At 44.9% G+C, this 13,939-nt stretch overlaps 1 protein-coding gene across 1 annotated transcript in view; it reads right to left on the reverse strand.

Annotated features, from left to right (window-relative positions):
- Positions 1-512: 512 nt before the first annotated feature.
- Positions 513-13,939, reverse strand: part of LOC115133337 (SH3 domain and tetratricopeptide repeat-containing protein 1) — a 29,611-nt gene continuing 16,184 nt past the window's right edge. The window contains exons 10-20 of the mRNA XM_029666460.2: positions 13,804-13,845; positions 12,251-13,630; positions 12,029-12,137; positions 11,855-11,915; positions 8,781-8,973; positions 3,776-3,956; positions 3,536-3,686; positions 3,319-3,441; positions 2,622-2,772; positions 1,581-1,777; positions 513-1,171 (exon numbers count right to left, since the gene is read on the reverse strand). Of these exons, the coding sequence (XP_029522320.1) occupies positions 893-1,171; positions 1,581-1,777; positions 2,622-2,772; positions 3,319-3,441; positions 3,536-3,686; positions 3,776-3,956; positions 8,781-8,973; positions 11,855-11,915; positions 12,029-12,137; positions 12,251-13,630; positions 13,804-13,845 (2,867 nt within the window). The 3' untranslated portion in view covers positions 513-892. The remainder of the gene's footprint in view (positions 1,172-1,580; positions 1,778-2,621; positions 2,773-3,318; positions 3,442-3,535; positions 3,687-3,775; positions 3,957-8,780; positions 8,974-11,854; positions 11,916-12,028; positions 12,138-12,250; positions 13,631-13,803; positions 13,846-13,939) is intronic.

The following is a 13,939-nucleotide window of genomic DNA, read 5'->3' on the forward strand; positions in this document are numbered from 1 at the left end:
TGGAGGAGAAGGTGTGATGGTGTGGAGATGTTTTTCTGGTGACACTGTCATGATGTATTTAGAATTCAAGGCACACTTAACCAGCATGGCTACCACAGCATTCTGCAGCAATACGCCAACCCATCTGGTTTGCGCTTAGTGGGACTATAATTTGTTTTTCAACAGGACAATGATACAACACACCTCCAGGCTGTGTAAGGGCTATTTGACCAAGGAGATTGATGGAGTGCTGCATCAGATGACCTGGCCACCACAATCACCCGACATCAACCCAATTGAGATTGTTTGGGATGAGTTGGACTGCAGAGTGAAGGAAAAGCAGCCAACAAGTGCTCAGTATATGTTGGAACTCCTTCAAGAAAAATCATTCCAGGTGAAGCTGGTTGAGAGTGTGTAAAGCTGTCATCAAGGCAAATGGTGGCTACTTTAAAGAATCTAAAATATATTTTGATTTGTTTAACACTTTTTTGGTTACTACATGATTCCATATGTGTTATTTCATAGTTCTGATGTCTTCACTATTATTCCACAATGTATAATATAGTAAAAATAAAGAAAAACCCTTGAATGAGTAAGGGTGTCCAAACATTTGACTGGTACTGTATGTCTTTCATGATTCATTACTTTTACCATGACTCCATCTAATTTCAGGTCTTCAACTGAAGACAATTCTAGATATTGATATATGATTCTATAAGTGAAATTGTTCAGTACGGCACAGAACCCTAATGGGCAAAATCACATCAACACATCTCAACAGTTTAAAAATCTCAAATTACATATATACACTACTTCAAACCCAACATACGACATCCACTTGGCACAATTTCCTCTGATACCTTAAACTCTCCATTCTTCTGCCAAACTCCAAACCAAGATGGTGGTTTGGTGGTTACTTAATTGTTGGTTCCTGAGTGCTAACCGTATTGGACTTGTACTGTGACATACTACTGAAGTTCTGGTCGGGCGAGAGGTTGATGCGGCGTACATTGAGGTCTGAGGCGAACGCTCGCGCTTTCTGGTAGAAGAAGAGTGAGAGCTCCCGGTCAACCAGAAAGTTGTGGTAGATCGTAGCCAATCGTGTGCAGAGCTGGAGCTGGGACTTCTTGTTGCCGAGGTCCATGGCTGCTGCCAGCGCCAGGTGGTAGTACCCCGCGGCATCGTAGGGGTCCTAAAGGTCAAAGGTGAAAGGTTATGGGTCAGGGTTTAGCGGTGAGATTGGATGGGGTCAGTGGAGGAATCGTTAATGCTGTTTCGGGTCCATGTGAGTCAAGCACTTTTATGAGTGGGAGAATAGGAACACAATGAAATGCAAATTCATGCATCTTCTTGGATCCTCTATGTTTTTCAGGGTTGGGGTCAACTCCATCATGACATGGAATTACTCCAAAGGAGTGCAATTCAAATCCTGTATTGACTGTAACTTAAGGTGGAATTGACTTCAACAACTCTCATGTACTCTTGTCAACCATCAGATTTAAAATCAAAACCATTTGCATTTATTTTCAATAGTGTATTTCAAACCTAAAATGCAAAAAAACTGTCCATGTATAACTTCCATTGTTTTCAGATTATTTTACCTTCAGGTCATAGAAGATAATGTCCCCTAGCGTCTGATAGACTCGTACGTAGTACAGGGTTTCCTCATCAAACTCCAGGGGCGTGGGGCAGAGGGAGAGGGTCTTCAGGTAGTAGTGTTCAGCCAGTTCAAACTGACCCAGACAGTGGTACAGGGTGGCCAGCCGGTGGAAGGCCACGCGCTCATTTAGACGATTTCCTATTTCAAAATAGACAACCATCATTTCATTAGTATTTCTTTAATAAATGAGCTATAACCAGGCTATGGCGTTTGCACTTGTTTCTTCTTCCCTGCTGATAATGGCTATTTTTCCGTTTTATTCTACCAAACTTAATTGAATTCATTCATGTAGGTTGCTGTGGATAAGAGGATCTGCTAATTGTAAATGCAAATTTCTCTAGTGAAATACAAGTAAGAATCTCACACTACTCCCTCGACCCTACCAACTCGCTCAGAGGGTCATCCGTTGTCACGTGTTGTTGACAAAACTGAGGTTGACTTCCAGAAAGGGGCAAGAGGGAACAATAAACCCAACAACTTTGGGACACACTCATTACTTGAATGATGCAATTTATGTTCCAATTTTTGAATAATAAAACAAGCATGAAATTCAAATGAACAAACCCCCCTGTCATTTTACAAGATATAAACCTCAGTAACAGTTAAACATTTAATTTGGGAGGTATTTCATCTTGTATGTGTCAAGTGTCGAAACCAGACATACAAAAATACACAAGGTATATAATTAGACACGCCTCTCCATTCTTTTGTGCGAAATTGCGATAAACTCAAAAATAGTGGAATCCCATAAGGCATGGCGCTATTTCTGGACTAATTAGGCCCTACATCCTCCATAATTTTCACACCCTCAGCTTTGGGACACTTGTGCATATGGCGGAGGCGTGTGTCAACTCGCAAATGGAGGGTGGAGGGGCTAGGGGAAGGAGAAAGGGGTGATTTGGGATTCAACCTAGGTCTGGGCTAAGTTAAGTCTGACATCTGGTGGCCATAGCTAGAATACACTGGCTCTGTTGTGTCCTACCCAATGTAACACTGATGTCCAGGGCGGCCTGGGCGTACTCCACGGCCTCTCCATACAGCTTCAGTTGCAGTAGCAGCTCCACCAGCTTGTTAGACAGCCTTAGTCTGGCCTCTGTACTGCTGGTCCTCACAGCGATGGGCAGGGCACGGTCCTGGAGGCCCACATGGATACACACACAGGTGAGATCACCTACAGTACCAGTCAAAAGTTTGGACACACCCACTCATTCAAGGGTTTTTCTTTATTTGTACTATTTTCTACATTGTAGAATAATAGTGAAGACATCAGAACTACGTTGAGATATGTATGTTGGAAAAGCATTCCTCATGAAGCTGGTTGAGAGAATTCCAAGAGTGTGCAAAGCTGTCATTAATGCAAAGGGTGGCTCCTTTGAAGAGTCTCAAATATAAAATCTATTTTGATTTGTTTAACACTTTCTTGGTTACTACATGATTCCATGTGTTATTTCATAGTTTTGATGTCTTCACTATTATCCTGCAATGTAGAAAATAGTAAAAATAAAGAAAAACCCTGGAATGAGTAGGTGTGTCCAAACTTTTGACTGGTACTGTACATGTACACACACAAAGACATTATGTCACACACACACATGTAGACATACACATGCATGGATGCATGCATGCATGCACGCCACACACCCTCTGTCCTACCCCATATAAGCAGCATGTGTGTGTACCCTATAGAAGCAGACAGCCTTCTCTCTCTCCTGGTTGAGGTTGAAGAAGACATCCCCTGCTGCCTCCAGCAGCTGTAGGATAAAGTGTGTGTCTCCTGTACTCAGGCCCACATCTTGGGCCACCTGCGAGGAATACAAGAATCAATAAGTCAATGTAACTCTGAGTCAATGCTGTGCTCTGTATAATAGAATAAAATACAGTAGAATAGGTTCTGACCTGTACATAGAGGTCCACCAGTTCGGTTTGGCCCAGCATTTGGTATATCTTCCCAGCCTGCAGCCAGGCATATGCCTCCTTTTCCTTCCGGCCCAGGTCGATAAAGATACCCAGGCTATGCTTGGTGTAGTCCAGAGCCGACCGCCTAGCCCTGGACACGGAGATAGAAAGGAAGGGGCAGAAATGTTAGAATTTGCTGCCAACTAGAGACAGACAGACATACACACATCTCACACACACCTCTCTGTCCCCAGACTGAGGTATAGCTGGCTGATGGTCTCCAGCACCTCCCCCTCCTGTCCCCTGTCTCCCCGGGTCGCCAGTATGGCAAGCTGATGTTCGTTGTAGATTATGCACTGAGCTTCGTCAGAACATACAGCTCCGTACAGGTGGCACAGACGCCGCGTCGCACTTAACTGACCTGAGACACACATAACATGGATGGATAGAGTCAGGACAACATAGCAAACATAACAGTATATACACGGAGTGTACAAAACATTAGGAATACCTTCCTACTATTGAGTTGCACCCCCTTTTGCCCTCAGAACAGCCTCAGTTTGTCTGTGCATGGATTCTACAAGGTGTGGAAAGTGTTCCACAGGGATGCTGGCCCATGTTGACTCCAATGCTTGGATAATTAAGTTCTGGTCAAATCACAAAAAAAGAACACAACTTTTTGGCTTATTCAACACCCTATAATTTGCCGGAATTACACAAGAATGTTACAAAACCTCCAGGGCGCCCTATTGTAGAGGACATTGACTCAGTAACGGCCCCTTTATCAACTTTTATTTTTTATTTGATTTTATTAGACCACTCGCAGAACAGCTCCCCTCCTTTGTAAAGGACACCAGCAGTTTGATCTCTATTATTGAACATATTGATCCTCTCCCTGATAATACTTTGTCAGTTACTTTTGATGTTGAGTCGTTATACACGAATATTCCACACGAGGGCGGTATTGAAGCCATGGAACATTTTTTTTTGCAACGTGACCCGAATGAACTACATTCCAGTGCATGCATTACAACATTGGCTGAAATACACTGCTCAAAAAAATTAAAGGAACACTTAAACAACACAATGTAACTCCAAGTCAATCACACTTCTGTGAAATCAAATTGTCCACTTAGGAAGCAACACTGATTGACAATAAATGTCACATGCTGTTGTGCAAATGGAATAGACAACAGGTGGAAATTATAGTCAATTAGCAAGACACCCCCAATAAAGGAGTGGTTCTGCAGGTGGGGACCATAGACCACTTCTCAGTTCCTATGCTTCCTGGCTGATGTTTGGTCACTTTTGAATGCTGGCTGTGCTTTCACTCTAGTGGTAGCATGAGACGGAGTCTACAACCCCCACAAGTGGCTCAGGTAGTGCAGCTCATCCAGGATGGAACATCAATGCGAGCTGTGGCAAGAAGGTTTGCTGTTTCTGTCGGCGTAGTGTCCAGAGCATGGAGGCGCTAACCATGAGAAAGGCCAGTACATCAGGAGACGTGGAGGAGGCCGTAAGAGGGCAACAACCCAGCAGCAGGACCGCTACCTCCGCCTTTGTGCAAAGAGGATCAGGAGGAGCACTGCCAGAGCCCTGAAAAATGACCTCCAGCAGGCCACAAATGTGCATGTGTCTGCTCAAACGGTCAGAAACAGACTCCATGAGGGTGGTATGAGGGCCCGACGTCCACAGGTGGGGGTTGTGCTTACAGCCCAACACCGTGCAGGACGTTTGGCATTTGCCAGAGAACACCAAGATAGGCAAATTCACCACTGGCGCCCTGTGCTCTTCACAGATGAACGCAGGTTCACACTGAGCACATGTGACAGACGTGACAGTCTGGAGACGCCGTGGAGAACGTTCTGCCTGCAACATCCTCCAGCATGACCGGTTTGGCAGTGGGTCAGTCATGGTGTGGGGTGGCATTTCTTTGGGGGGCCGCACAGCCCTCCATGTGCTCGCCAGAGGTAGCCTGACTGCCATTAGGTACCGAGATGAGATCCTCAGACCCCTTGTGAGAACATATGCTGATGCGGTTGGCCCTGGATTCCTCCTAATGCAAGTCAATGCTAGACCTCATGTGGCTGGAGTGTGTCAGCAGTTCCTGCAAGAGGAAGGCATTGATGCTATGGACTGGCCCGCCCGTTCCCCAGACCTGAATCCAATTGAGCACATCTGGGACATCATGTCTCGCTCCATCCACCAACGCCACGTTGCACCACAGACTGTCCAGGAGTTGGCGGATGCTTTAGTCCAGGTCTGGGAGGAGATCCCTCAGGAGACCATCCGCCACCTCATCAGGAGCATGCCCAGGCGTTGTAGGGAGGTCATACAGGCACGTGGAGGCCACACACACTACTGAGCCTCATTTTGACTTGTTTTAAGGACATTACATCAAAGTTGGATCAGCCTGTAGTGTGGTTTTCCACTTTAATTTTGAATGTGACTCCAAATCCAGACCTCCATGGGTTGATCAATTTAATTTCCATTGATCATTTTTGTGTGATTTTGTTGTCAGCACACTCAACTATGTAAAGAAAAAAGTATTGAATAAGAATATTTCATTCATTCAGATCTAGGATGTGTTATTTTAGTGTTCCCTTTATTTTTTTGAGCAGTGTAGTACTCACAACTACTTAATGTTTCTCAATGATTTCTTTATTCAGACGAAGGGTACTGCTATGGGATCCCCTATTGCACCTAACTATGCTAATTTGTATGTGGGTTACATGGAGAAACAGTACATTTTCAACCTCTCAAAAAAAAAATCTTGCCCAACAATATTATTTGGAAACGGTACATTGATGATTGTTTTGTTGTATGGTGGAGTGATGCACAACAGCCCTAGGCATTCCATGCTTTTCTTAACTCTTGTTCTGAGCACCTGAGATTTACTATGCAATCTGACACACAAATCAGTTTCCTTGATATTTTTTTGAGGGCTGATAGTTGTCCGCTTCCCTTGAAAAACAGTTTCCCCTTAAGCCAATTCTGTCAAATCAAAAGAATTTGCACAAAAAATCAGATTTCAACAGCAATGGTCAGATTAATACTGCCACTGGGAAATTCAAAACAAATCGATACATTATCTTTTTCAAGGACAGTCTCGCAAAAAGCATTCTACCTACCCGCTATGCTCTGAACAAATTAAGGGAATCGTCCACAAACATTGGCACATTCGAAGATCCGATGACAGTATCAGTAATATGTTTTCTGACCCTCCCGTGGATGTATTCTCGCGGGGAAGAAATCTCAGAGATCAATTGGTAAACTCTGATTCTGAAACGCCAGAAATATCCCTGAACGTCTATTTGCGCCTCTACCGGATGGAAACTAAACTCAGCATAAAAAGAAACGTCCCTTTTTCAGGACCCTGTCTTTCAAAGATTATTAGTAAAAATCCAAATAACTTCACGATCTTCATTGTAAAGGGTTTAAACACTGTTTCCCATGCTTGTTCAATGAACCATAAACAATTAATGAACATGCACCTGTGGAACGTCGTTAAGACACTAACAGCTTACAGACGGTAGGCAATTAAGGTCACAGTTATGAAAACTTAGGACACTAAAAAGGCCTTTCTACGGACTCTGAAAAACACAAAAAGAAAGATTCCCAGGGTCCCTGCTCATCTGCGTGAAGATGTCTTAGGCATGCTGCAAGGAGGCATGAGGACTGCAGATGTGGCCAGGGCAATGAATTGCAATGTCCGTACTGTGAGACACCTAAAACAGCACTACAGGAAGACAGGACGGACAGCTGATCGTCCTTGCAGTGGCAGACCACATGTAACAACACCTGCGCAGGATAGGTACATCCAAACATCACACCTGCGGGACAGGTACAGGATGGCAACAACAACTGCCCGAGTTATACCAGGAATGCACAATCCCTTCATCAGTGCTCAGACTGTCTGCAATAGGCTGAGAGAGCCTGGACTGAGGGCTTGTAGGCCTGTTATAAGGCAGATCCTCACCAGACATCACTGGCAACAATGTCGCCTATGGGCACAAACCCACCGCCGCTGGACCAGCCAGGACTGGCAAAAAGTGCTCTTCACTGACGAGTCGCGGTTTTGTCTCACCAGGGGGGGGGGGGATGGTCGGATTTGCGTTTATCGTCAAAGGAATGAGCGTTACACAGAGGCCTGTACTCTGGAGCGGGATCGATTTGGAGGTGGACGGTCAGGAATGTTGGTGTTCTGCTATGGCCAGCGAAGAGCCCGGTTCTCAATCCCATTAAGCACGTCTGGGACCTGTTGGATCGGAGGGTGAGGGCTAGGACAATTCCCCCCATAAATGCCTGGGAACTTGCATGTGCCTTGGTGGAAAAGCGGGGTAACATCTCACAGCAATAACTGGCAAATCCGGTGCAGTCCATGAGTAGGAGATGCACTGCAATACTTAATGCAGCTGGTGGCCACACCAGATACTGACTGTTACTTTTGATTTTGAACCCCCTATGTTCAGGGACACATTATTGTATTTCTGTTAGTCACATGTCTGTGGAACTTGTTCAGTTTATGTCTCAGTTGTTGAATCTTGTTATGTTCATACAAGTATTTACACATGTTAAGAGTGCTGAAAATAAATGCAGTTGACAGTGAGAGGACTTTTTTGTTGTTGCTGAGTTTATAAGTGTAATGGCTGCTCTCAATGCAATGGCACAGATCCTTCAAACACCTCCAAACAGGGAAACAGTTATTTATCTTATAACTTGTCCTTGTGGTAAAACATTATGTGGGTAAAACAAAGCGCAAATTAAAAGTACGAATCTCTGAGCATCGTAGCATTTAACAAGTGACATCAATAAGGGATCATAGCTTTCACTTGGATTCACCTGGTCAGTCTATGTCATGGAAAGAGCAGGTGTTCATAATGTTTTGTACACTCAGCGTATATGTGACCAAAAGTGATTCAAACCTCTCCTGCAGGCCACAGGACTGTTAGCCTGCTAAGCTTGAGTGGTTAATGGATACGGACTCAAAACATATTTGGGGATGAAATGATGAATCAGGAATCTTGTATGTGGAATTCATTTCACGTGTGTGTGTGTGTGTGTGTGTGTGTGTGTGTGTGTGTGTGTGTGTGTGTGTGTGTGTGTGTGTGTGTGTGTGTGTGTGTGTGTGTGTGTGTGTGTGTGTGTGTGTGTGTGTGTGTGTGTGTGTGTGTGTGTAAGTTGACCATTTCTATGTGTAACACACTTACACTGAGAAAAGGAGGTAAGCAGTAAAAACACTTACTGTCTAAATGGTTTGACTTAATGGCCATCAGCAGAGCCCACTCAAAGTAGATCTTCCCTCTTTCCAGGAATCTCTGGTTCACACAGTGTTGTCCCAGCTCCAGCAGCACTGTTATAAAGTTCACCTCATGCTCCTCTCCACCCAGCTCTGAGAACAGCTCCACGGCTTCCGTGAGATGCCTCTCCGCCAGACCCTTGAATTTTATTTTGGGTGAAATAATATATACAGTGGGGAGAACAAGTATTTGATACACTGTCGATTTTGCAGGTTTTCCTACTCAAAAAGCATGTAGAGGTCTGTAATTTTGATCATAGGTACACTTCAATTGTGAGAGCCGGAATCTAAAACAAAAATCCAGAAAATCACATTGTATTATTTTTAAGTAATTCATTTGCATTTTATTACATGACATAAGTATTTGATCACCTACCAACCAGTACGAATTCCGGCTCTCACAGACCTGTTAGTTTTTCTTTAAGAATCCCTCCTGTTCTCCACTCATTACCTGTATTAACTGCACCTGTTTGAACTCGTTACCTGTATAAAAGACCTGTCCACACACTCAATCAAACAGACTCCAACCTCTCCACAATGGCCAAGACCAGAGAGCTGTGTAAGGACATCAGGGATGAAATTGTAGACCTGCACAAGGCTGGGATGGGCTACAGGACAATAGGCAAGCAGCTTGGTGAGAAGGCAACAACTGTTGGCGCAATTATTAGAAAATGGAAGAAGTTCAAGATGACGGTCAATCACCCTCGGTCTGGGGATCCATGCAGGATCTCACCTCGTGGGGTATCAATGATCATGAGGAAGGTGAGGGATCAGCCCAGAACTACACGGCAGGACCTGGTCAATGACCTGAAGAGAGGTGGGAACACAGTCTCAAAGAAAACCATTAGTAACACACTACGCCGTCATGGATTAAAATCATGCAGCGCATCCAAGGTCCCCCTGCTCAAGCCAGCGCATGTCCAGGCCCGTCTGAGGTTTGCCAATGACCATCTGGATGATCCAGAGGAGGAATGGGAGAAGGTCATGTGGTCTGATGAGACAAAAATATAGCTTTTTGGTCTAAACTCTACTCGCCGTGTTTGGAGGAAGAAGAAGGATGAGTACTACCCCAAGAACACCATCCCAACCGTGAAGCATGGAGGTGGAAACATCATTCTTTGGGGATGTTTTTCTGCAAAGGGGACAGGACGACTGCACCATACTGAGGGGAGGATGGATGGGGCCATGTATCGTGAGATCTTGGCCAACAACCTCCTTCTCTCAGTAAGAGCATTGAATATGGGTCGTGGCTGGGTCTTCCAGCATGACAACGACCCGAAACACACAGCCAGGCCAACTAAGGAGTGGCTGGGTACGAAGCATCTCAAGGTCCTGGAGTGGCCTAGCCAGTCTCCAGACCTGACCCCAATAGAAAATCTTTGGAGGGAGCTGAAAGTCTGTATTGCCCAGTGACAGCCCCGAAACCTGAAGGATCTGGAGTAGTTCTGTATGGAGGAGTGGGCCAAAATCCCTGCTGCAGTGTGTGCAAACCTGGTCAAGAACTACAGGAAACGTATGATCTCTGTAATTGCAAACAAAGGTTTCTGTACCAAATATTAAGTTCTGCTTTTCTGATGTATCACAAATACTTATGTCATGCAATAAAATGCAAATGAATTACTTAAAAATCATACAATGTGATTTTCTGGATGTTTGTTTTAGAATCCGTCTCTTACAGTTGAAGTGTACCTATGATAAAAATTACAGACCTCTACATGCTTTGTAAGTAGGAAAACCTGCAAAATCGGCAGTGCATCAAATATTTGTTCTCCCCACTGTATACTGAACAAAAATATGAACGCAACATGCCACAATTTCAAAGATTTTACTGAGTTACAGTTCATTTAATGAATTCAATCAATTGAAATACATTTATTCGGCCCTAATATATCACATGACTGGGAATACAGATATGCATCTGTTGGTCACAGATACCTTTATATAAAAAAGTTAGGGCATGGATCAGAATACCAGTCAGTATCTGGTGTGACCACCATTTGCCTCCTTCAGCACAACGCATCTCCTTTGCATAGAGTTGATCAGGCTGTTGATTTTGGCCTATGGAATGTTGTCCCACTCCTCTTCAATGGCTCTGGATATTGGTGAGAAATGGAACACTGTCGTAAAACCTCAATCCAGAGCATCCCAAACATGCTCAATGGGTGACATGTCTGGTGAGTATGCAGGCCATGGAAGAACTGGGACATTTTCAGCTTCCAGAAATCGTGTACAGATCCTTGTGACATGGGGCCGTGCATTATCATGCTGAAACATGAGGTGATGGCGGTGGATGAATGGGACGACAATGGTCCTCAGGATCTCGTCATGGTATCTCTGTGCATTCAAATTGCCATCGATAAAATGCAGTTGTGTTAGTTGTCTGTAGCTTTTGCCTTCCTGCCTGCCTGCCCACACCATAACCCCACCACCACGGGGCACTCTGTTCACAACGTTGACATCAGAAAACCACTCACCCACACAACTCCATAAATGTGGTCTGTGGTTGTGAGGCCGGTTGGAGGTACTGCCAAGTTCTCTAAAACAACGTTGGAGTTGGCTTATGGCAGAAAAAATTACATTCAATTTTCTGGCAAAAGCTCTGGTGGATATTCCTGCTGTCAGCATGCCAATTGTACGCTGCCTCAAAACTTGAAACATCCATGCAAATTTTACAGTACACTTTTTATGTCCCCAGCACAAGGTGCACCTGTGTAACGATCATGCTGTTTAATAAGCTTCTTAATATGCCACACCTGTCAGGTGGATGGATTATCTTAGAAAAGGAAAAATTCTGGGATCTTTTATTTCAGCTCATGAAACATAGGACCAACACTTTACATGTTGTGTTTATATTTTTGTTATGTGTACATCTAGCAAGATGTGGATTTGATCCTAGAGGATATCACTAAAAAACATCAATTAAAACATTTATTTTCAAAGTGTTCCCCGATGGTAAAACAAACCATGTCGAATGTAAAAGACAAGAAGAAGTTGCAAAACCAAAACATTTACAACCCTACCTTAGCCCCAGCCTTCAGACTCAGCAACCCCAGGTTAGCCTGCGCGACCGCCCAGTTGGCCCTGAGAGAAGGGTTTATTTCACAATAAGGAAACATTATATAGTATCAATAGCAGTGAAGGATGATCTATTTGATACAATGTACAAATTTAAAACACACAAGAATGATCATTACCTGTCCTCAAACTCCTCACACACATAAATGGCCGCCTGGTAGCTTTCAGCCGCCCTCCGCAGGTCTCCCGTGCATCGAAGGGCCACACCCCTCATGTTGTGGACCAATCCTTAATGATTCAATTCATCAATCTTAATTTTTTCAATTGGGAAATTTGACAAACAGCCAGGGTACAAACATACAGCAGATATAAACGTAAGAAAAACAGCAACGAGATCAGACCTTCCTGTGGAGTAGTGCAGTGTTCTGGCATGGAGGCCAGCACTGAGTCTAGAACATCTAGTGATACCTCCGGTTGGCTGTCACAGATGTGCAGCCAGGCTAGCCACACGAGGGCGCTGATGCGTTCAGGGCTGCTAGTGGCGCCCGATGATGATGACGGCCCGCAATGATCGTCTATGAGAGTGTGCATGGAGCGCACCGCGCGTCCTAGTTTCCCGTGTTTCTGAAACAGTTGGGATAGACAGAGTGTTAGTGCCTGGCTTAGAGTGTGGTCACCATTGCCACCGACTCCAGCTAATTCCCCAGTGAAAGAGAGCGACCGGCTCAGATACAGAGCCACTTGAGCTGGAATGGTGTCTTCCTGCTTCCGGATCCCATAGAGTCTGGCAGTGTTCTCCAGCACTAGCCCCATTCCATTCAGACAATCGGCTAGCCTAGCGGACGGATGCATTGTGGCTCTCCTGGCTGAGCTGACACAGAGATGGGGGAGGGAGAGCTGGCTGTACAGTCTCCCCAGGCTCAGGTAGCCGTGGCTGGGCCTGACGCTCCGGACACCTGCTGGCTCTGCCGAGAGAACCAGAAGTCTCTCCAAGAACGGGACAGCGTCCGCCCCCTCGCCTCGCCTCCAGTGGAGCTTTGCTAGAAGGAAACAAGCACGTGCTTCAGCCATCTTGTTATGAGCGAGAACCGCTTTCTTCAGGATGAACTTGAGAACTTCAGAGTCTTTTTCTACAGTAGAGACACAGTCAGGGATACCCATAAGCAATGCAGCAATCCGCTCTGACAAAGCAAAGTACTTCTCTGTGTTTTTTTGCATGAGATAGATCACAGCTAGGTTTACGTAGATGTTAGCTAGCATTAGCATGTCCGTGAATCCATCTCGAGGGATGCTGAGGGCCTCCTCGAAGTAGACTCGAGCTTGGGAGAATTTTGAACTTCCCGCGCAGAGTTTCCCCAAAAGCAAACAGAGGCGGCTCTGCGACCAATGGAGACGCTTCTTCCTGGCTGTTTCCCTGGCTATGCCTAAGTATGCCACCAATTCGTCAATGTCATCCGAGTGGCCGTTGAAAGTGGCAAGGAGCAGTTCTGGGGTTTGTCCGTAGAGGGTGCCAAAATCTGGCTTGTAGTCAGAGCCGCCCAGAAAGGATAGAAGAGGAAGGAGTTTCTCTTGGTTGGTGATGGTGCCTTCCTCTACTGGGTGGACAGTGAAGTGAGGCCCACTGGGTAATGTAGTCTTAGAGGACACACTGTGGTCCTCCAGAGTTCCGTTTGTCATCACAGTCGCACAAGGCACTTTCTCCTTCCTTTCTTGTAGAATCTCTTCTATCTTCCTCTTCAGTTCTGCTTGTTGGTGAGCGTCCATGTTTCCTTGGGAACCACCTGTAAGACATTAGATGAAGATGACTATTTATGATATGGTGGAAATGTGGGTGGAGCCAGAATAAGTTCATTATTTGAATATTGTTTTATGTTGAGAAGAAAAACAATATAATACTCAAACCCAACCGTCCAGACTGTGCTAATTGTACAAAGCAAACAATAAATACGCCTACTTTGAGTTGGTTCCTTTGGAGAATCTGGTTGATCAATCAGATCTGGAATAAAAGGGATAATTCATGAATCAATATCAAAACTGACCGTCTTTTCACAGTATGGCAGTCGTAGTGAGCTGTTCATCACGAACAAAAT

The sequence above is a fragment of the Oncorhynchus nerka genome, linkage group LG8 (genome assembly GCF_034236695.1).
Source record: "Oncorhynchus nerka isolate Pitt River linkage group LG8, Oner_Uvic_2.0, whole genome shotgun sequence".
NCBI classification, from domain to species: Eukaryota; Metazoa; Chordata; class Actinopteri; order Salmoniformes; family Salmonidae; genus Oncorhynchus; species Oncorhynchus nerka.